Source organism: Venturia canescens, chromosome 4 (assembly GCF_019457755.1).
Source record: "Venturia canescens isolate UGA chromosome 4, ASM1945775v1, whole genome shotgun sequence".
Classification (NCBI taxonomy): Eukaryota; Metazoa; Arthropoda; class Insecta; order Hymenoptera; family Ichneumonidae; genus Venturia; species Venturia canescens.
This window is the reverse complement of record NC_057424.1, coordinates 6,787,391-6,810,823: the sequence shown is the minus strand read 5'-3', so window position 1 is coordinate 6,810,823 and position 23,433 is coordinate 6,787,391. Positions and strand designations below refer to the sequence as shown.

The following is a 23,433-nucleotide window of genomic DNA, read 5'->3' as shown; positions in this document are numbered from 1 at the left end:
GATTTCTAATTTTGTATCTTTTATAAGTCGTTCGTCGGACTCTTTTTGATTGTCAGACAACGCTTGTCAGAAATCAATTAGAAAAATAAAAAACAAAAATTTGTGTATAGCTGGCCGATTTTTTTTTTTTCGAAGAAATTATTTTAAATTTGAAAAAGTTATCAGATGTTTGTCCATTAGAATAATATTATACATGAAACATTTTGTCCAGTTGGATGATTCTTTTCAAATCATAAAATATTACACATTCATACTTCATATATTGCAAAAGCGTGAATTATGTATATTACATTTCCGTTTCATAGTATTTTCATGCAATTTTTAGCTTCAATTAATGGAAATCGTGATAGGGAAGGAATAATGTGAAATTAATAGATTTGAATGATTGTAAAAAAAACTAAAATAATCACGTTTACGATTTTTGTTTATTTATTTCTTCATTATTATATATCATCATAATAAACGTTCAACCGAACGAACTTATCAGATGACTATGGACACAAAAGCTATAAAATTTTGGAGTATACACAATTGAAAAAATTCAAAAGTGGTATGACTAACTTCGCGTCAGTCATATGTCGACGACGGATGAGAATCTGGTAACTTTTATTATCACAATTGGTCATTCTGATTTTGAATTTTTATACGCATGACAGTCATCGAAGATTATTATTCAAGAAAATTGTGAATGAAAGTGATTTCGTTACAACGAGATTAAAAATAAGAAGACTTTTTAAAAATATATTGAACGATCCCATTACTTAAAATTACTGACAGTTAAAAGTCAAACGTCTTTACGATCCCATATTTGTGCGAGCTCGAAAGCTCCCCTTCCCCCGTAATTTTTCATGTTTGTGTCTTTCTCTTGGCAGTGAATTGGGAAAAATTCTAGGGAAGATTGTAATTTGTGATCCGGCAAGGTTACGTTATCCGTGTAATATCATTTTTTCGCGAAATATTTTTTTACCAGTCGTCGATTAGTATTAATACAATATATAAAGTGAAGCAATCAATTACGAGCTTGTTTCTGTGAATATCGTAAGAATGGCTGGCACCGGAAATTCTGAACCTGTTTCGATTATGAGTAAACTCGGCCTGCAACCGGTGACCAAATGTAGCCTTGTTAAATTTTACGTTCCAGCAATTGGGGTTGGATCTCTCACCGCTTTGTCCGTCAATGTTATGAACCCAGACCTCATTATCAGGTGAAAAAAAAACAAAAATTCGACGTCAGCTCGATCGTGTAAAAGTTTTGATAAACCTACAATAATCCACGATCTTTGGCTCTCAAAGTCGACCGAATTTGCTCATACTTTTGTCGTTGTTCATCATGTTACGTAATAACTCAGATTTCATAAAAATACGAAAATTATTCGTTATTGAGTACTTTGCAAGAGTATTGAATGAAATTTTTTCTGATGAAACATTAAAATAAAGTATCTTTTTTGTGAAAAAAAATTCAGTTTACCTACTACCGGATTTTGATTAAATTATACTCCTTTTCCATTTTATTCAATTTTTAATTGTTTTTATGCATCAGACTTTTTCTCATTGGTGAAAGGAAAAAACTGCTGATTTTTTACTAGATGTAGGAACTTAAAATAAATTATATTAAACCGATTATTGCAGCAATTCTATCACAGGTCCATTAGAACTGAATATGATTTAGTTAAACTGTTACAAATTGAAACTCTTTTATAATATACTTTATTTGTAGTATGGAGAAAATCGTATTTTTATATTTCCATATACTTTTAACATTCACAGATTATTCCCTAAACGAGATATCACAAACGTCTTGCTGGGTAGCGCACTTGTCGGAACTGCATCTTACATTTATACGAGAGATCATTTAAAGACTGCCCCCACATGTATGCGAATCACATACAGGTAAAAACACCCGTTTTCAACTTAATCTCAATAAAGTTCACCAGAAAGAAACAATTTTTAATAATTTATAACAAAATGGACAAAAGTAATATTCTGATTGAAGGAAAAAAGTTTCTATTATTATCAAGTGATTCCACATTTTTCAATATTTTGTTGATGATTTTCTCAATTTCTTAAAACAATTTCACCGTTTTCTTTAGCACAAAATGTTGCTCGTACGCATTATTTATTCGATTACATACAATTTTACTCATTTTTCAACAACAAAGGAAATTGTACATGGCAAAGTTGCTTCCACTGAACATTTCATGCTGCAAACTATGAAATATCTCTGAAAATACGAAAAAAGTAATTTTTTGTTACTAAAGTAATTGAGTTTCTTTTCAATTTTCTTATGCACGTTTATCGTTAAGTTTGAGCTGTATATAAAACGTTAATAAAAATTTGAATTTTCAAAAAAACACAGCGCAACAGGTGCAGTACTTTTGAGTTTTGGATCTGTGCTGGCATGGGCGGTACTTCGCTCAATCGTCCCACCAAATCCAACATTGTGTACGGTCGCTGGAATCGGATCAGGCCTGGCTCTCATAAAGATTGGCTCGAGCTATCTTGACTTTGTTGATCAACAAGTCGTCAAGAAATAGAGAGAGGAAGAGAATAAAACCAGCAAGTTCTAAATTCACAATATTTCTAGAATTTCAAAGACAACACGTTATTGTATTGTCGAACAAATTATCCTGTGAGCGTATTATTTTTCATTCGTTTATCACCCTTAACGAGTTCCTTGTGTCTGATTCGTTGACAAATAATCGTCACATCCTTTTTTGTTACCTGTCGATGCTACGTTCTCGTACATTTCGATGAAATGTGTACACACATTTTCACTGTTAAAAAAATACTAAGACCGATTTTATATTGACGTTAGTCTCGACTTGAAAGTATACCAAAGGATGTCAAGTCCGAGGAACACAAGGCCATTGGTTTCTCTGTATAAAATATTGATTTCCAACCGATGTTGGTCGTTTGTATAAAACAATAAAAAGTAAAAAAATGACGAATTCTCCATGAAAATGAATGCAGTACTCTGCGAACAAGGAAATTGAAATTTCACATTTGGTCGAGGAAAAATCTTTTTCGTATTCGAAATGTTTTTATGAAAACTAATATTGGACACGGTCAGAAAACGACAAATATTTCGATATCATTATTTGCCTGTAGAATCTAACGAATCATGAGGCTGAGAGTAGAGAAAAATTGTGTAGATTCGTAATTATCAAATCGACGAATAATGCGACAATAAAAGTTTCTCGTCACGCATACGTAAAAAAACTGGATTTTTCTTGGGAAATTTTGGGATAACATTCGATTTGTTCGGAGAAAACATATTTTGTAAGACATGAAAAAATATTTTCACGTTTTTGCTTCTCCAAACATGAGAAAGAAAAGGCGCTGATTATTCGTACGTTCAATGAAGTCAACCATTATCATGTTCCTTAACTCTTACGTTCATTTTTATTCGCAGTTTTGTGTTGGTAGTAAATAAGCCAACAGTCATTAAAATGATACACAATTCAATTCAATTTACATTCTTACAAGGCACGAAAGGAAATCCATAAAAAAAGGCATGCATCTGAAAGTAATTCGTCGTAAGAAATGATAATAAATAACGAGCACTCATGTAGACTCACGACTTTCATACGACAATTAATAACTCCCTGTAAAATGTCGGGCATTACTCCTTCTAAAAGAGGAATATTAATTCTGACTTAAACCTATTTTACACATACGCTAAAGGAAAAGATGATGAAAAAATAATAAGCAGTTTTTCGTAAAAAAAAAAAAACGATGATTCGAAAATCGTAAAAATGAATCGTACCGAAATCTCACGAATATAAATATAAAACGACCGAATTTTTCGGTCGTCCGCATCTAATAATTCTACGTAATCTAACTAGGCCTCAAACTCCAAACTCTTTTTGTCGTTAACGAACAAACAAAATGAAAATAAACAATTGGCATGCGGAGTTTCAGTCTCATATTTACAAGAGGCAAGTTCTTTTGCCACGAACGACGTGAATTAAATGGGTTTCGAACTCGCGTCATCACTCGAACTGTATCACGATCTTCTGTTCAATTTAATATTGTCTTCAACAATTCAGTGCTCAACAAACGATGCATTTTTATTCTGAAAGAAATAGTTGTCCGTGAACTTTTGTTCGGATACTTCGTTTCTGTTTGTTTTCATCGGAATTATTGATGAGGAGACCGAGTGCGATTGAAATTTCATAATTGATCGAGCAAAGGAGATTTTTTTTTTAAATGCACTGAGAAAAAATAATGATTGGAACGACGAAATGTGGCATTACGGAGTGCCAATGAAATATATGATAATCACAACGTTGAAAAACAAAGTCGATTGGCCTCACTTGGAATTTTCGAAATCGAAATTCTTTGACAACACACGGTTTGATCGATTAAGGAAGTTGAGGCTGTACAGTCATTTTTTTTACCCAAAAGTGATGACCTGTACCTTTCAAAAGTTAGGCCAGTTTACAGTTTAGCAATGTTGCATACACTTTAAAGAAAAGTTGGCGAAAAAAAGACGAAAAACTGGTGAAAGCTCAGTCGAAAACACGAACAGTGACGATCCTAGCCTCAAAAAACTGCACGGAAAACAGATTATTATTAATATAATCTCAGCAAATCTCCTAATAAATCTCAAAAAAATTGACATTATTCGGCAAGCCTTGCTCATGTTGCCCAAAAAATTTCATATTTTTAGCATCATTTTTAACAGAGATATCACTGAATGTGTCTTGACTTCCATAAGATTACATGTTATTTGGCCCAAATTGTTATTGATTTTTCTCAGCAACGACGCTCCTAAACTGTCTGAAAATTTAACTGATTTTTTTTTACACTTCACTTTATAAGATGCTATCGGTTTAAAAGCGATGACATCATTTTCATTCTAATGCCTCAACTTCCTTAAAAAAAGGCTCTGTCAGCCCATTTTTGCCATCGCCCTGCATAGGCTGACAGAGCCCTTTTGTAATCGGTCAAACTGTGTCAAAGAATTTCGATTTCGAAATTTGCAGCTGTCTCGCTCGCACTCACAGTTGCGATATACCGATTGATCCGTACTCTTGAATGAAAAAAACTTTTCCAATAACATCAATTCCTATTAAATCAACAATTTTTTTTTCAGTTTTCCACGTGAATAATTAATGAATTTTTACGTCTTACAAATGATTTGACTTCTCCTGCTTGTTGTTTTTTTTTTTCTATCACAAACACGAGACAAATTTGCAAAATTTCTTCATTAGAATACAGTCACATTATTCTACCGCAGAATCGATCGCGACGATTTTTTGTCGCAATTGAAAGAATCGTTGGTTACAGCGTGAGCTGCAATGAGAACGATCCGGAGAAAACTTCGATCGAAATTTAGTCGATCTGGTTGCAGTTAGTCACTATTAAAAGTACATTTTTCCACGTCATCGTATCAGAATAATTGGGACAAGAAAGAATTCGGTTTTGTGCATTTTCCTCAGGAATTCGGTTTGAATTTAGAAATTGAGCATCGAACAGCTCTGCTCTCGTCCACGATTTTTTCGTCTCTTTTCGACGCTTATAAAAATATTTTTCTCCCGTCCACGATTTTTTTGCTATCTACATAAAATTCTCTCCTTCTTTCGACCGCGCGAGATCTCGCCAAAATAAAATTCACAATTCTCTGGGCAGCTGCGGTTCTTCGGGGGAGCAAGTACGAGGAATATCTCTGCTGTTGTAGAGTCCGAAAAGAATCATTCGACTTTTAATGTTCTCGACTTTCGACGCACGTCGCGGCTTCCGGTCGGGCTTTGTTTTTGTTCCTTCATTAAAAATCGTTCGAATCGGCTTTTTCACTACGTCCTGAGCGTGCTCGCATCCGAAGTGTTTCTCGTGTAAGGCTTCGGGGAAGCGGTCGTGCTCGACGCGATCACGTTCGTCACCGTCTCCACTACCGATTCCGCTAATTTTTCAATCGCTTTGTTCAACGGTGCGGCGCTCGTGCTCAAATCGAAGTTATGGTGCTCCTCGTCGTGGCTGTGCGCGCCCGATTTCTCGTGCTCGTCTTCTCCGCCGTGAGAATTATCGTGGTGGCTGTGACCGTGGCCGTGACTGTGTCCATGGGAATGTGAGTGAGAGTGGGCGGCTGAGAACAAACGAGAGACGAAAATTAAACTTTTTTCCAGCAGATCGAGACGCCTGAGCTCATTTTCAAAATTTCTCTTCGAGACGCAAGTATTTTATTGATGATTTTTTATATTTTCTCTGGTTTGTGACATTTTTTTTGTGTTTCGCCACACTTTTTTATTGATCAGATCAAAGCAGTACGAAAATTGACGCTTCGGGGGTGGAAAGAACCATGAAACCGCCTCCTTTTTCCATATTCCGGCACATTATTTTTCAATTCTCAAAAATTTCTTTCTTTTCGCTCTTCTCCACTTCTCAACGAAATCTCGATGGGAGATCGACAAGTATTCGGAGCCCACTCAAAAAATCGAACAAGTTTGATGCTCGGTAGATCGAGCAAATGAGTTCGAATCATTCTGGAAGGACTAGCACCTCGAAATTCACGTATTATCTTCGTCTTAACTTGGAAGTGATGGGAAACCCTTCTCAAAATGGACTAGAAAAAATTACTCAATTTTCCCAATACTTTAGTGTACGAAATTTGTATAAAGAATAGTCTTTACTGATTCCGAGTCTCTTAGAAATATCTCTTACGAAAAAAAGAGATTTCAGCGTGCCGTCGTTTCTTCTGACCGTTCTCAACTAAAACCTGACGACGAGAAAAAATAAAAAAATAAATAAAAAATGGATGAATCGTAAGCGCGCATGAATAACGAGGAAAAATAATTTAATGCCTTTTTCTTAAACGAGAGCCTCGCAATGGAGGTGAAAAAACGTTACGAAATTTCTCCGAGTCGCAAGTGTTAGATTATGGGACGAGTTTATCGATCTGTCTTCTCCCGAAACCGGAAGTACGCAGTGAAGCGACGTGAAAGGTCGACGCTTGACCAGTTTCCTCGCTTCTTGCAATGAAAATCGCCGCAATGGCGCTAACATGTTCCTGATAGCCTTAATTACTGCTGAAGTAGTGGAAGATATACGCGATCGGTAATAGAGATGATCGCGTGAAAGCCAACGACGAAAGTCGGTCGATCCATGCGACGGTCCGTCGACCTCGTGCGTACACGCGCGCACGCACTTAAACTTTTTAGACGTCGGTTAAGCCATTTCGCCACTGGCGAGGAAAGCTAATCATTGCAAACGCGTAAGATGTCGCGAACAATAAGCTCGATCTTCCGCAGTTGAACTGCAAAGAATCCATCGATTGGAAGCGATCGAAGCTTCCTCCAAAACGGCCTAGAAGCGCCCGTATTTTTTTTAGCGTCTGACAGAAGAATTTCGATTTATTGCCAAATCGTATTTCCCTGCGGGACAATAATATTGGGAAAATAAAAGTAGTTTTCAGCTCGCTAACGAAGGAAGTTCGGGATCAACACTCCGATTTGTAGAGCAAATGGAATTTCTTTTGCGACCTCCTATTGCATAAGCAGGTACGAGTGTTTTGCGAGGCCCGAGTGTTTCTCGACTTTCTGAGACCGTTTACCCTCAACCGATCTGTTTGAACTCAACGTTACTATCGACTCGCTAATTATGCAACGCAACACCAAATTGACATTAATTTTCATCGTAAAAGTTGATTTTAGTTATTGTTAACTCTGCTCCAATGAAAATCGTAGAACGAGTATCCGTGAAACGATGAATTTTCGACCTTGGATCACCCGGTTTGGAACTTTCCAACGACCATTCAAAGTTCATTCATAAACGAATGCGATCGAAAGTGTTCCTTTCCCAGAATAAAAACGTCACGAGCCTCACGAAAACGAACCTCGCGAAGGGGAGGAAAATTTATCGGTTTTGAACCTTCGATCGGAGCCACTTCTAAACGTTCGAAATCTCAGCAGGTAGTCCAGAGTTCGTCGATCTCTGATCTAATCCGTACTTGATTTCGGTAAGGGTTTCTTACACACGCGTAAATAAAGATATGTCAAGTGTATCGAGAATAATACAGAACGGCTGTGATTTCATATCTAATCGCTTTGACAGCGTTTCCATTAAATACCGTGACTTTTTAAGCGCCTACTACAAATTTACAGCTCAGTTGAGCCGCTTTAACTCTCTTGAGATAATCTCCGAGAATTTTTAACAATCGAGCTTCTTCTTTACAGCGACGTAAACCTGTGAAAAAAGAATCGAAAATGGTGAGCTTCGATTAAAGGAGTTGAAGAGCTGTCCGGAAAAATCCGGAATTAGTGGCTCTCCGGCATCGTAATCGGGAAGTAAAAATATGCAAATATCGACCCTTTTCCAACTCGAGGCATGTAAATGTTTGCTTCCTAACGTGGCAACGTTGACGGATTTTTTCGATCGTTCAAACCGAATGAATTTACCTCTTCTTTTGATGGTGGTTCGCCTTCCAAATTTCATTCTCAAAAACCAATCGAAAATCAGTCTGCAAACGAATCTGCGAAAGCTTCGACAACCAGCGAATAAGTACTCGCAGAGCAAACTCAATGTATTTTAGGTTCCCATCCTAATTTCCATTCTGGTAAGATAACCATGAAAATAAAAACCCATCAACAATGATAAACCAAAACACACACGCACATAAATCTAAACAAACAAAAACGCACACACGAACCTACCAATACGGAAGAAAAAAAATTGCAGGATGGGTGTTCTCGAGACATCGCGAGAATTTTTGCCATCGTCCTGCGCAGGCTGACAGGGCCTTATTTTAATCGGTAAAACTGTATCAAAGAATTTCGATTTCGAAAATTCCAAGTGAGCTCGGTCAACTGATCCATACTCTTAAACATGGTGAATACAATAAACATCGAGTTGATAATCAAGCATTTCGTATCTAGTGATGAAAATCCCGCATAGGGTTTCGTATATATATTCGCAATCAATATTTCAAATGAATATTTCAATTATTTTCCATATTCCAGTAATTACAAACTAACTTAAAGTTCATTTTAAATGACGATTATTATTCTCGTGGTTATTCTGTTCACGAGTTATATTTTGTTCATCGATTTTTTTGTTCATGGTTATTTCGAGCGAGGTTATTTAGGGGGAGTATTTTAGATAATAAATATTGCAACTATGTCAGATTCTGTGTATATCAGCGTTGAAAGTGTCGACGCAAATGTGTCTATTTAACATCGCCACGCACTATTGCGTAGGTGGATAAAACTAAATCAATTCGATCATGAATTATTGAGGAAAGAAAGAAGATTTATCGCTAAAGTCGTCTCTGGATGAGCGGAATGAAACCTTAATCCCTCGAATCACGCGTGCGTACCGCTGCTGCTTTTATTTCTGAACAGTTTTATCGAATAAATTCTGCGTTTCGTTGATCAACGAGTTTTATTTTAATCTCGCAGCACACCCAAGATTTTCAACGACATCGAAAGTTTTCATACGCAGATACGAGATGTTTCAGCTTCTCAATTGGCTGCTCAGGCAAACGAGTTGATGACAGCGTAGAAACAAAGTGCAATACGAGCCCCAGTAAGAAAGACGAGAAGATCAGCTGGGCACGCGATTTTTAAGCGTCCGTGACTCCTCACCCAGTCACCGTGACCCCTGGTAATGGAAAAACATGCACTTCTAGTGAAATATTCCTCTTTTCGGTTAATCGATCCCTAAACAACCGGCGGCTTCATCCTTTCCCCCGTTAGCCCGACGAACTGTAAATGTGGGTCTCACTAATATACGATGCACGTGCTTCATTTTCTGCCTGCTTGTACACACGGTGTCTCAAAACTTGGAGCGAATTTCCGGAGCAGGATTAAATCGCGCGTGGAGCTCTACGGAGTTGACGTTCAAATCGTTGGGATGCAGCGAAAATACTATTTTAGGGATTCACTGAAATGATCGTCACAACTTTGCGCCTCGACGATCGATCCAATATTTTTTTGGCAACTTTCAACGTTGAAGCAAACTACGGTGACGATGACAATTAAAAATCTTCGATAAAATTACTGGAATTCGACGAACTATGCCAATTTTTGACTTCATTCTCTCATTCGTCGTTTAACAGTTCCCAGAAACTCAACTCGGATTTCTCTCCAGGGAACCTCGCGATCAGTTTCCCTCGGGAATTTGGATCGAGATTCTCCCGACACCCGGTACATAGCCGCGGATGTATGTGCACGTATCTTGGGAAGCCGAGAGCTCAAAGAAAAGCAAGGACGTACCGCGAAATAGGTTTGCACCAACAGTACGACGAGTAGATAAAGGCGAGGGGAGAGAAAGAGCGACGCGGGTCAAACCTTTCAAACCGGATCTCCACCCTCCTCCATCAAAATTACATACCTATACGGACGCGTTCTATTACCGCTTTAAAAGCTAAAATTGCTTGAAGCTCGTTGCGGAAACTTTGGCTGAGCTCGTTCCGTGATTCTCGATTTGTGTACTCGAGACCTTTTCATGGCCTCCGAGGTTTCGGCCTCAACGGCCGAAACCTCCTGGCGTTTTCATCACTTGCTACCTTTGAACCGCGCTCGCTATGACGTGTGGGAATGCGATAAATGCCTCTAAGGATCACTGCCTTCAAAAGTTTTCGTAATTACTTGGCACGAGCCAATTCGCTCGAGTGGGAAGAGCAGTTTCGCGTGTACAAAAAAAGTATCAATGGAAGGAACACGCTCGGTGGAGACAAATCTACAAAAAATAGTGCTGATTAAAGTAGTTCGGCCGTTCCCCAAAGTACGCTGCAGGTCCACTTTTTTTGCGGTTAATTATAGTTTAAGGCCCCCTGATGACGATAAGCACAGCGGGGCCTCTTACGGGGCGAAATTTCGAATTATTTCATTTACAATTTTGAGTTTTTAACACGATACCCTATTGAAGAACCCACAATAATATTAATTGTGAAAAAAATCGTACAGATTCCGTTTCGTTAAAAAAAACATTACATTACGAGGCTTTTAAGAAAGAAAACATGAAAAAACTTTAGTTTTTGACGCGTCGAAAGCGCGTGTCAGTCATTGCGTTGGACTGCTTGCAACGGCTAATTGAACTTCGGGACTCGCGTGCCTCTAGTAGCTTCGTTTTTTTTAAATGAATTGACCATTCCTTTTCCTCGGTGCCATTACATCGGTATAAACTCTCTTTCGCACAATAAAAACGTTCCCTAGGTTATGTGTATTTCAAGTGTCGGACTCAATCATTGACTAGTCAAGTTGTATTACAAATTTCATCTTTTATGATATTTTTAAAGCATTTTATCACATACGATAAAATATTCACAATATGTAAGTGTTTATTAATTTTATTAATAATTTAGGGTGGGGCTCAAAAGTTGGAAGGCCTAAAATAGCGAACAGGCATTCTGTATATCTATATACGCATATATAGATATGCAGAATTCCATAATTTAAACTTGAGAAATGAATCAATATGAAAGAGTTGCAAACTTGACTAGTCGTAGAACGGCCAAAGTACGAGTTGTCGAGAAAAGTCACCGTTGAAATTGATACGATTTATCGGCTAGCGATATGTTTTTTCTGAAATTGGAGTGTCTGAAAAAAATGGATTACGACTCACTGGCCAGTTGGAGACCGAGCATGAGCATGAATCCGACGATAATAGCGAGCAACTGGAGTAATCCGCTTTTGTCGTTGGCTCTTTCCCTGGCGAGGACTTCGAAGAAAACGACGTAAAGGAGCGTCCCGGCGGCCATGCCTTGAAGGATGGTCGGGGTTGGTCCGAGGTTTTCGCTGTCGTTTTTGAAGTGTCCAAGAGCAAGGCCAGCCCCGATGCCGAGGGGTGTGACGAGTGAAAAAACGGACAAATATCCCAGGAGCGTTTTGCTCGATGCACCGGCGACGTAGAGTTCCATGCCGACGCAAAATGCAATAACGAGTTTGTGGGTCGCGATCGCAGCGGCTAAGTAGAGTACCGAGCTGATCGAGGGCTCGAGACCAACCGCGAGACCCTCGAAGATGGCGTGGAACGAGAGCGCCACAACAGTGAGTAAACCTCGCGCCGAAGTGTCCGCCTTGTTGGAGGGCTCCCTGACGATCGGCACTTTTTTCCGAGCGCCAAAATTTTTCTCCGCCTCACTCGTACGGTCTATTCGACTCGATGCTTCGTTCGAAGATTCCACCGAATTGCTCGAACGCACGAACAGCGCCGGCAGCGCTTCGGTATTCTTCGCATCGATTTCCTGGCCGATCGAGGACCCGGACGACGCGTGTTTCCCCTCCGCTCCCGAATCTTCCTTCTCGTCGCTGTACTTGAATCTTCCGACTCGCCAGGAACTCGATTTGCTTCCGCTCGTCGGCGCCGTCACCGTCGATATCGTCGTCGTCGACAGCGACGTCGACGCCTGCTTGTTGCATCGCCTCACCGATACAGTTCTGTAAAGAAGATCCTCCGAAGCTTCCGGCTTGCTCGTTAAGGTTGCGTGCACCGTTTCCTCCACGAGATACACGAGAAAAAATCCAATGCAAAAGAGCAATTCCGCCATGCTGAGTGTCCCGAGGCTCATCAGCTGCCCGTTCGACTGATGACGCTCCACACTCTGACGCACTTCCGGTGCGAGGTGAAGAAACGTCGTGAACAAAAGCACGCCGCCGCCGAAACACAGCAGCATTGATGTCAGAAGACCCTAAATTCGATTCAATTTTTTTTCAATCATTTTTTACCTCCCATTGCCCCACCTTCTTCCTCATTTTCCACGTGCAATTCTACCATTCGTTACGTTCTAGAATCTCTGCGAGGTCACCCGGTCTCATTACTGTCACTCGTTCCCCGCAACACCGGAAGTCTCACCGTGACGATTTCGAGCTGAAAATTCCACCGCGAGATCGCGTCCCTTTCATGACAACTGTTTATTACGAACAATAAAAATTCTTCGTTTCTTCCGCGGTTGACCGGTTTGCTTGATGCGAAAATCAGTCTCTCGTGCCGGGAGCTCGTGAGAGCGGGAAAGTCTTCGTGATCCGCTTACGAAATCTCGAAGCCCCGAGGTCGCTGGGTTCGCGTAGCGATCAGATTCACAAAGTTCAACTGTCCCCGGTCAAATTTTACTGATTGGAAATCCGAAATGATTTTGAGTTTATTCTCTAAAAATGTTCACAAATTCATTTGCAAACTCATGAAAAAAGCCAGAATTCTCATTCGGAGTAAGAAAAAAAACGTCGTTTCTCGCTCGATCTTATCACGTTTTCATTGTCCAGCGAATTGGCCCACCAGAATAAACAGCACTTTGGACAGAAACGAAAGACACTCCCGTTCTCTAAATGTACGAAGTAAATTTTTCGCCAGGATGACTGATTCACGCGTACCGTGCTATTGCTTTATTCGTTGAAACGAGACCGTGTTACGACTCGTGTGTGGGTGTGGAAAGAAAGAGCCCTCTTTTCTACTTGTCATTCTTAATCTCAACTGATGAAACGACTCCCGGGTGTCGAGGTCACTTTCGTTTCACGAACGCGGCACGTTAACACCGATAAATAAAGTTGCTGGCTAAACATTCAAAATTTTAGAGAAATGAGAACGAAGACCGAGTGACGATCCTCGCAGAAATTCCTGAAACGTTTTTTTTTTTTTTTTTTTTCGTCAATACCGTAAGCTTCGGCTCACCGTCGCCTCCGGATTTCAAAAGTGCAAAGTTTCTACGTCAGAGCCGTAACAGCTTCCGAAGCCGGACGAACCGGCGACGCGCGAGGACTTTATGAGCAGATTTGTTAGCGGAGCACGCGAGTTTTAATCAGGACCTTTTGCCACGTGGTTTCTCGAGGTCTTTCAACGACGATCGCATGCTCTGCTCACTCACATTTTCATGGTCTTCCGCGCCGCTGATTCCTCCGTTTAAGAAGGCACTTGTCGCAACGACTTCAAACTTTCGACGTGCCTCAGTTTCAAGTGACTTTTTATCGCACTAGAACGAGCTGCAAAATCTTCTTGAAATTTTGTTTTCATAACGAGGGCGAGGTGAAGGAAATACAAGACGCGATTTGAGCAACGGCTCGCACGATAAAAACTGTCAAAATAATGTTTTCACTTTTCGTTATAAACGGATCATTCAATCGGCCCAAAAGTTGCGTTCGGCTTCGTCAGGTCGCCGATCGATTTCATTGGAATTGACGTTTTCTTATTTTAAGAAAAATAACAAAAAGCAAAAAAATCAAAGTTGAACCGATCATTTGAGCTTTAAAAGCTTGAAAACAACGAGGAGTCAAGCGCACATTTATTTAAGCACAATAAAACGGTCATTGGTCTAATTCGATGATATTCTTCGGCGAGTGGATCTGATGAAAAAATGACATTGGGACTAACGAATGGTAATCCGGTCCGGAGGTCGGAGCTAACGGTATTGACGATCTGTGTCGAGATGGCTCGTGTGTTTGTAAATGAAAAAAGTATAAGCGAGCAGCGTACTTGAGAGGATGAGTCGATGCTCGTGGAGGCATTGGTCGACGTGCTTGAATTGCTGCTCGATATTGCCCGGCACTTGTCACGGTTGCGAAATTTGCAGCGGCCAACGAGAAGAGGCAACATGCCGAGGAGCAAGGAGCCCAATCCGAGGACGCACATTGCCCCAATTTTGGCGAGGACCAGCGTCGTGTTCGCCGACCCCGTTGAGCTATCCGGAGTATTTTCCATTTCGTGTATTCTCCAATCGATAAAGGCTCAACTAACTTTGACAACACTGTGATTCGCAGGAACTGGAAGAGTCGCGACCTCGAGTCGTTCCTCGAGGAGTTTCAGGAGCTCTCTGACCCACCGATTGCCAGCTCTATTCTTAGTTCACTCACAAATTCATATCGGCCCGTGATTATCTTCGACAATCGAAACCGGAGACGGAGCTCCTCCGCAGAGTATCGTGGAGAAAGAGTATCGCCTCGACTTTAGTCACGCGGAACTTGAACGAGGTCGTTGTACCCGAATACACCGATACGCAGCATCCTGATCGAGCTCGTTTCGTGTCACTATTTACGCGTCGTGAGTTATCATCGAGCGTTTGGAAAATTTGAGGGTCTCGGCTATCGGGTGTGTCAACAGAAGAGCGAGTCCGTGGAAAAGGGGATTTTATTTATTTACTTTTATTTACTTATTTATCTCGAAAATTTCGAGGGTTTATCGATCCGGCACTTTGAAATCTCACGATTATTGCGGCGTCGCCCGCGGAGAGCGGGTACGTCAACTCGTGGCAGCGTTGCGATTGACCGTTCCAAGATTGTTTTGGACGCAACGCCGGAATTTCATTGTGTCGAGCGATAAGTAGACGAGCTAGAGAGACAACACGATTCGAGCACTTTTCCTTTTTCAGCTCTATTGTGTTTCACTCGGTTCTCGCGTACGCACGGCAAAAGCGGAGAGACATGCACACACGTACGCGCAGATTGAACGGTGCACGAGATCCCCTCGTGTCTTGAGCTACCATCTGGTCCCTCCTACATCCGGAATCCAATTAAAAAGGCACAACGATATCGTAGCTGGTGCACCAGCGTTGGCCTTAGCAGCTCATGCCGCGACGGAGCGTCTTATTTTCTTCAATTCTTAAACGCTGCTGGACAAATCGTTGGGGGGAGAACAGCGTGAAATATCTGAGAAAGTTCTTCTTGTGGATTGCGTTATTCCGGGGGGAGCTCGACCGATGAAATTTTCAAGGCCGGATTCGTTTGCTGGATTTTCATTTTGCACACGGATGAGGCGAGCCCCCAAGTTGAAAAGGACGATGGAGATCAATCCGGCGCAATCAACGGGAATAATTCGTCATCGTCACGTGGCTCAATTCCTTATCGAAGATACGCTCGTCAATGAAATCTTTTGTGAAGCGAATCGAAAAGTCACTCGACGCGGGGATCACTCGTTCCAATCACTTTTCATCTCGGAGCTTATCGAATCCGGAGATTCGGAGACGATTCAAGGGCCTCGTTAGCCGGGGTGTTTGAGGCACTTGAGTTATTCCGAGAGGCTTCGACCGCTATCACAAAACGAATTTTATCAGCGGAGTTCCAATTTCCCGTCGACGAAGGATCGATTGAGAAACTCTGATCAGAAGCGTGAATTTTCTCCCAGTAACCTCGCCACGTGGCTAAACACGACTGCAAATGCGAAAGCGAAGAAAGATCCGCGACGATTCCGCGGGTTTCTCAACGGGGGCCCCGAACGTTGTTCAGAAGTTGTAACACGCGATGGTGACCCGCGTATGCATAAGCGCGACGGTGTCAGAGAACTTTTAACGAAACGATCGGCTGCGAGACGAACCGGCTTCGAACGCGTTCTCTCCCATATACCTTTTCCTCTCTTCCGTGACCGAGATCTTTTTCCCTCTCCGAGCTATGACGACGCGGAAAGTATTCGAGGAGTCGTGGCGCGGGCTTCAAATGCCCATGAAAATAGTAACAACGGTTATGATAATACCATCAAATGGACCGTAACGATTCTCGGGGCCGAAAAAACTTGATAGAATTTCAATGGCACAAATACAAGCGATATAATAATAGTAAAACTGCTGCACCCGCCGAGGCCGGCTCTCAATCCACCGCGTGAACGTCCGAACCGGTGAATTTTTATGTTCTCGAGCGGGGGGCGGCGCTAGAGCGAGGGGAATCTCGCATTCGTCAACCGCGAATATAACGGTGGCTGCGTGTGCACGTTGATCGATCGAACGAAGACACCACGGAAGGTGTGCGGCTCCGTTTCAATACGAAATTCAAAGTCCCCTCGGACGAGCGGACTCGCCGTTCATTTGATCGAGTCTGTTTTTACAACAACTCTAGTTTCGTTAGTTATGCTCGCGATGGGATATTACGCAACGCGTGAAAGGATCGTTGACTGAGCGTGTTCGGAGTTTTGTTTACGAATCGAACGGTTTGATACTCCAAAGTGCAATTATTTCGCGCTCCGTTTTAATGCTCGTGCGGCACGCAGTCACGTTCGTTTTTATTTTCCTTCGACGCGATATCGTCTCGTGTCAGAGTCAGCTGGTCCTTCGCAGCGTGTCGGAACGGAACTGATTTGATTTTTCCGTCGTAAAAACTGCTGTTTTTGATTCTGTGCTTTCAGTCGCGTCGCTTTTCAGTCGCCTTCAAACCGGAAGAATTAACAAACTTTCGAAAATCGTCCCGGTCCCCGCACTATTCTCTCGCATCAAAACATTTCCGCGAGCGCACCAAATTGCTGCGGCGCTCGAATCAACGGACCACCGGTTCAAGCTCAGCAGGGAAACCTTCGGAATCCATTTTTTTCAACTGATCGAATACAAAAAGAGAAAGAGGGAGAGAAGAAAACGTGAGCGAGAGATGAAAGTGCGACGTCGAACGGGAGAATCACAGCGGCGCGACGTCCTCGCCGCGATGCAGCGAACCGGACACTCCTGGAGAAACGGCGGGGGCCCTCGTCGAAGGCTATCCCCTCGGGGGCGTCTTACGTCGTCCCTCCACCATTTCCTTCCCTCCCTATTCTCGTGATGGTCCTCGACACTGGCATATACTTATATCGCTCATGTGCACTTGTACCCACATGCATCTAACGCATGTACATAAATACGTGCATGTTCACTGTGCGGGTTATTCCAATCGAGAATCATCTTTGATCGCGCAATTCCCAGGAAACTCCCTATTTTTTCATCGCTTTTACAAAACTACGCCTCAAAAGATAATTCGAAAGGACTTGAGATTTTTCCACCTCCTGCCTCGATTACGATCATATTTTTGGAACATTTTCGAAGTGATATTCGCTAAATACTTGTCGAAATAATTTTATGATAACGCCCGTCAATCAGAGATTATTCACTCGTGGCACTCATGACCAATTTCGTTCTTGAGGTTACAACACTTGGACGGTTCACGAGCGAAAAATTCAGGTGCGTCGAATCAATTTTATCGGTTTTTAAGTCATTTTTTCGTTACTCCGAGTCTTCCTAGATTTTTCCTCCACTTTTATTCGCTGCAGATGATACTCAGTCGAAATGGACCAATTAAACTGCATAAACAATGGTACAACGCATCAGGAATATTGATCGCTGCGCTCTAAAGAGCTCGGCTTTGAAATTCTACAAGTTTTTATCCCGTATGGATACTCGTTCGTCTCAAACAAACTTCGACGTTTAAATGAACGTGTTTATCCATTGAAATTGATGTTTATTTGGAAAAATGGATTTTCGGTGAGCTCGAAATTAACAGAAACTGTAATATTTGCTCAAATACAATGAGCAGCTTCACCGTTTTGTTCGAAACTGTGAAAACGTTTTGCAATATGATGGAAGATTGTGAAAGAAAAAATGTTGAAAAAGTAGCACGTGTCAAGCTGCTCGCCAAGTCACGTGAATCTGGCGATGTTTTATTCAGCCTCTCGAAGGAACGATCCTCTTGAAATGACACATATACGGACGATTGCACTCCGCGGAGGGTCAAGGATTCAACGTGAAAGTAAAGATTCGCAAAACGTCGCTGTTTCTACTACGCATTGGGCGTTGCATCGAAATATCCGAGGCGAATGTCGTTTCGCAAATTCATTTGAAATATTACGTTCCCATTTGGAGAATCGATAAGCGACGAGAAAATTCAGGTCTGACCCAGCACGGAATAATCTACTAGAAATTAAAACGGCGAGCTTCCGAATTGAGGCCGGCCTGCTACGAAACTTCGGTCTGCACTGCTATTTTCTCTCGTTCCGTATGTTTTCAGAGGGAATTTTCATCGATCGCCGGTGATAAATTCGCGGATGCGTGTGACTGAAAGTCTTGCAACAATCAAAGCGTCGGCATGTTGCTCGAACAGTGTAGAACCGGTGAAAGGCACACAGGAAAAGCAAATACATTCTCATTTATCTATCTCTGTTTGTACGGACTGCAGTACAAAAGTCCAGACTCAGAGTAATCCAATTTTCGTGTTTATTCACATTGGAGAAAGAGGGATTTCGCTCGAATGAATCCTCAAGCTTTTCCTTTCGAAATTACGAATTGGAGACGGTCGAATAATTCGTTCGATCAAAATGTAATTCGAGGCGTCACCCCGTGTGGCAGCCGGACTTTTTGGGCTTTTTTCGCGATTTTTTTGCGACGAGGAAAAAACCGTAGACTAACTACTCCACAGGAACCCATATTTTTCTCCATGGTTTCCACAATTCCGGAGGATTGGTTGATCTAAGATAAAAAGAACCAAAGAGCGCTTCGATTTGTAAAACGAAGGAAAAATTCAAATTTCAAATTACAAAAGTTTTTTTCCCCGCCACAAAAAAATCGCGAAAAAACCCCAAAAAGTCCGGCTACCACGGGCGGGGTGACCCGCTTAATATTGAACATCAGAACGCAACTGAAAATCAGTAAATCATTTGAATTTTGATGGCTCCCAAATTCCCTAAATTTTTTATCGTACGCGTTTGTTCAGTGTATCGTTGTCAGAGCAAAAAACTAATATTATTCAAATTTCCAAGCGATCTCAAAATCCACGCTGCTCATGAATATTTGCGTGGAAGGTTCAGTTGCGAATGGTTAGTAACACGAAGCTCCGGCTCTGCGGTGCTGCAGCAGCACGAATATATTTTGCAAAAATGATGACTGACGTCAAACGATGCGTCGTGTTAGCCTCAACGATAATAGACAACAGTGAGGCTCCGCCATGACTGCATCGCCTGAGAATTTGCAGTCAAACAATAATTCTCGCCACCTGTGACAACTGGTAGATCGTCGAAGTGCAACATCTCATGCGCTTATCTCAAACAATATTTGCCATTAAAATGGTGCTAATTTCAGCTCAGCCCGATACAAAAGTACAAACTCTGATAAAACACTGACGCACGATCGAAGTTTAGAATCGACGGAAAAGTGTCCAACAACGTTAGATAACTTATTGAATGGGGAGATTAAATCTGCTATTGAGGCTAATTTACTTTATCTTTACGCGTATATTCTTCTGCGGACGATTGTCTGAATCATCGACGTGTAAAAGTGTTGCTGTAATTACGACGGAGCATCGAAACTGCATTGTTTTGTGGAATGCGATATTCAACCGGTTTGCATCATACGAAAAGTGTTTTTGCTGAAAAAGCTCAGGGAAAAACGAAGCGAATGAATCACACTGTGAGACGGATTGTTTATTCAATTCGAAACTCTGCTACGCGAGGGCATCGAGATCTCGGATTCATTCCAAATTTCAAGTTCGATTGTTTCATGGAGTTGAATGGCCTTAATTTTCTTCGAGTATCGAGAAACAAGCACGAACCTAAAAATTCTTGGCTCGAAATTTCAGTCCATATTACGAAGACAAAAAGCTCTCAATTTCTCGATCGCTCAGTCGCTCCTTTGATGAGAACGGTTTCATCGCACGAAGCTCGTGTTTGACCGCGATATCGAGAGACCTACATAAATAAATGCGCCACGTGTGTGCTTTGTCACACTGCGAAGAAAGAGCTATTCAATGCTTCTTGATAACTTTTGACGCTCGATCAGAGACGAGAAAGAGAACGAGACAAAGCTCGAGGCTTTTGTTAATTAAAGGTTCGCCGAGTCACTCGCAACTGTCGCTGACTATTGGAGAAAACGCCGCCCATCGAATAGAATTTTTTATTCAAAATGTTCTCCTTTCCCAAGCACTTCTATTTGCCGCTTTCATTCAAACTTCCATCACAATTCTCGATGCTAATTAATCGCAGAAATTTTCATGCGACCCCCGATCGTAAAAAACATCAAGTCGATTCAGCGAAACCCTTCGAAGGGCACATTTTTTTCAGGGGCACATTGCAAAATACGACGGCAATAAAGAAAAAAACTGCAAGAAAAAAATGGCACAGATGTACTACTGCCCATCGAAGGGTTCATGAAAGTAGTTAAAAAAAAATTGACCCACAGAAATGGGTTCAGAGCAGATTTCCACTGTCGAGCCCATTCTTTTCGATTCGTATCTCAAAACCTTTCCTCTTTCCTCCCATTCAACGTACGAGAATTGTCAGCTTTTGGAAAATCGAAAAAAGATCAATCGACTAATATAATGGACTTGGTAACAGATTCCCTCTACTGTGAGTTGACTTATTTAATCGATTAATGTTTCAATTATTTTCGCTCTGTCTTCCCACTCAACGAGTGTCGAATGAGCGAGTATTCTCAAGCATAATATTCAATGAAGTTTGTGTGAACAATGAGATAATATACTCACTCGCTATTTGAAGACCAAACATGACGAGGAAACCGACGAGAATTGAAAGGTACTGATGAAGGCCATCGCGATGGTGTTGCAAGATTTCGAAGAACACAACGTAGAGGAGAGTGCCCGTGGCTACGCCCTGTTGGATAGATTTCAAAAGTAATATACAAGGAAGAAACGAAACTTGCGGAAGAGTGTTGGGGGAAATGTCCGAGCTCACGAGGCCCTCGATTGATTGGCGAACGCTCGAACGTTTCCAAGTGACAGACCAAGCTGATGTTCGCATAATCAACAATGGAGTTTGAGCGGAGAAAAAAGGGTGATCGCGACCTCTGATGATTTACCTGAAGAATGACAGCCAGCGGACCACTCGCAGCTGTCGTGTCACTTCCGGTAAGTGCCATTCCGATCCCGATACCCATTGGCGACACGACGGCGAATGTGCAAACGTAGACGACTGTCAAAAATCTATTTGTCCTCGAGGCGATGAGCTCCACGCCGATACAAAACGCTATCACGAATTTGTGGGCTGCCACAGCACCGAACATGTACCTGAATGGGGAGAAAATTGAGGCGGATTGATAAACACCGAAGCTCGATGCCAAGTTTTTATTCCAATTCATATTTTTTATGTTCTCACCAAACGTAGCTCGTGGAACTCTCGAGGCCAATAGCAAGACCTTCGAAGAGCTCGTGGACCGATAATCCGAGCACAATCAGGAGACCTCTCAATGAGCTGATTACGAAATCATCGCGATCATCCATCATTGGACTGGGAAGGTGACTGTGTCCATGACCGTATCTATATTCAATTAGAACCTTCATTGTATTCTCTTGAAAAACGAAAAAAACGATCATTCAGAGGTTGGTTTTTTCGACGAGCTCGCATTGCATTTTTCTGTGAAAGTATCATTCGTCGTTAGAGTAATCCAGGCACCATTAAAATTATATTGATCTCGAGAAATAACGGTCCCATTCGCTCAATCAATTTTCTTTTATTCGTGAGAAAAAATCGACCATGAACACTCGATATTTATCAATTCGAAGAAAGGGGACAATGCTTTCGTGAGTTTTTATCGAAGTGCGTCAAAACGCTGAAAAAAGGCTCGGCTGATTCAACAAGCAATGGGGAAAATGCAAAATATTCAATCGATCACGAATAATAAATTGTAACTCTTAGTCGAGACGTAATAAAAAGTTTTTCTTACGAGTGAGAATGACCATGGGATACTGGCAAAGTTGAATCTCCGTTCTCCACCAACTCACTCGTGCTTCGATTTACGTCTTTCTTCACGTTGTTATTGGCACTTGCTTGGCGTTTTCTCAACCTCGAGTGCACCGATTCTTCGACCAGGTACATGATGAAAAAGCTGTGAAATTATTTTTCCAACATTAATTTATTGGGATTCAATAACATTGGGCTCCAATCAACTTTTTTTCTTTTAGCTTTTTATAAAAATTTCAGTGTTTTCGACGATTTCATCGGGAATTTTACGTGAGTATATTGTCTCTGCAAGATACAAATTTGAGTGCAGCAATTTGGGTCGCATGCACAGAAAGCAATCACATCGAATTAATCACGACAGATTTCTTATAATACGAAAAGAAATTTTCTTCCTTCGCAGATTAGAGTGATGTGAAAAAAGGAAAAACTTGGGTTATTCGGTTTTTCGTAATTACCCTAAACAAACGAATGTTTCCGGCAACGCAAACGACAGTTCAGGCAACTGGCCATCTCCGACCAAAGACTCCACATTTTCAGTCACTTCTGGCAACATGTGCAAAAATGTTGTGCAAAACAGAACTCCTCCACCGAAACCCAACAGCAATCCAACGAGTTTCAAAGATCTGTAGAATGAAAAAAAAAAAAAAAAAAAACAATAGAATGCAAAATATTCGAAAAAAGAAGAATAAAAAGTATAAAAACTTTTAGATCCTTATCAGGCTCACTAATTATACATTTTTATCAATACAATGATTATATTGTCTGGATTAATCATTTCTGAATCAGATTTGTACGTGACTACGCTAGGGAATGTTTATCTTGACAGTGCGAGGCAAATGATGTTGCATTGCGATCAAAGGTACGATTTCTTTGGGTGAAATTACGATCATGGAAACTTTCGTGCAAGTGATAACACACGGAGAGACTCAAACGATAATATTTAACGTGAAATTCACTGTAAAATTAACCAGATATGTTGACAGCGGGGACAAGTTGACGCAAAATATTTATTCCAGTAACGCGCTGTAAAATTTTCAATATTTTACGGAATTATCAGTTTCATAATAGTAAATATTGCAGACAGTGAAATTTACG

At 41.3% G+C, this 23,433-nt stretch overlaps 2 protein-coding genes across 5 annotated transcripts in view; one reads left to right on the top strand and one right to left on the bottom strand.

Annotated features, from left to right (window-relative positions):
• The first annotated feature begins 682 nt into the window (after positions 1 to 682).
• LOC122409320 (uncharacterized) lies at positions 683 to 2,944 on the top strand. Its single transcript, XM_043416791.1, has 3 exons — positions 683 to 1,205; positions 1,768 to 1,890; positions 2,357 to 2,944. Exons 1-3 carry the CDS (start codon positions 1,045 to 1,047, stop codon positions 2,532 to 2,534), a joined length of 462 nt encoding a protein of 153 aa, XP_043272726.1. The 5' UTR covers positions 683 to 1,044; the 3' UTR covers positions 2,535 to 2,944.
• Positions 2,945 to 5,015: 2,071 nt separating this feature from the next.
• The window catches only part of LOC122409289 (zinc transporter ZIP1-like), a 29,931-nt gene continuing 11,513 nt past the window's right edge, over positions 5,016 to 23,433 (bottom strand). For 3 of the 4 annotated variants that reach the window (XM_043416742.1, XM_043416739.1, XM_043416741.1), the window contains exons 3-8: positions 22,794 to 22,961; positions 22,322 to 22,483; positions 21,754 to 21,915; positions 21,458 to 21,665; positions 21,126 to 21,252; positions 5,016 to 6,088 (exon numbers count right to left, since the gene is read on the bottom strand). In XM_043416742.1, the coding sequence (XP_043272677.1) occupies positions 5,799 to 6,088; positions 21,126 to 21,252; positions 21,458 to 21,665; positions 21,754 to 21,915; positions 22,322 to 22,483; positions 22,794 to 22,961 (1,117 nt within the window). In that variant the 3' untranslated portion in view covers positions 5,016 to 5,798. Of the gene's footprint in view, positions 6,089 to 11,562; positions 12,629 to 14,403; positions 17,826 to 21,125; positions 21,253 to 21,457; positions 21,666 to 21,753; positions 21,916 to 22,321; positions 22,484 to 22,793; positions 22,962 to 23,433 lie in introns of those variants that run through there. The other variant, XM_043416738.1, reaches the window with a different exon arrangement.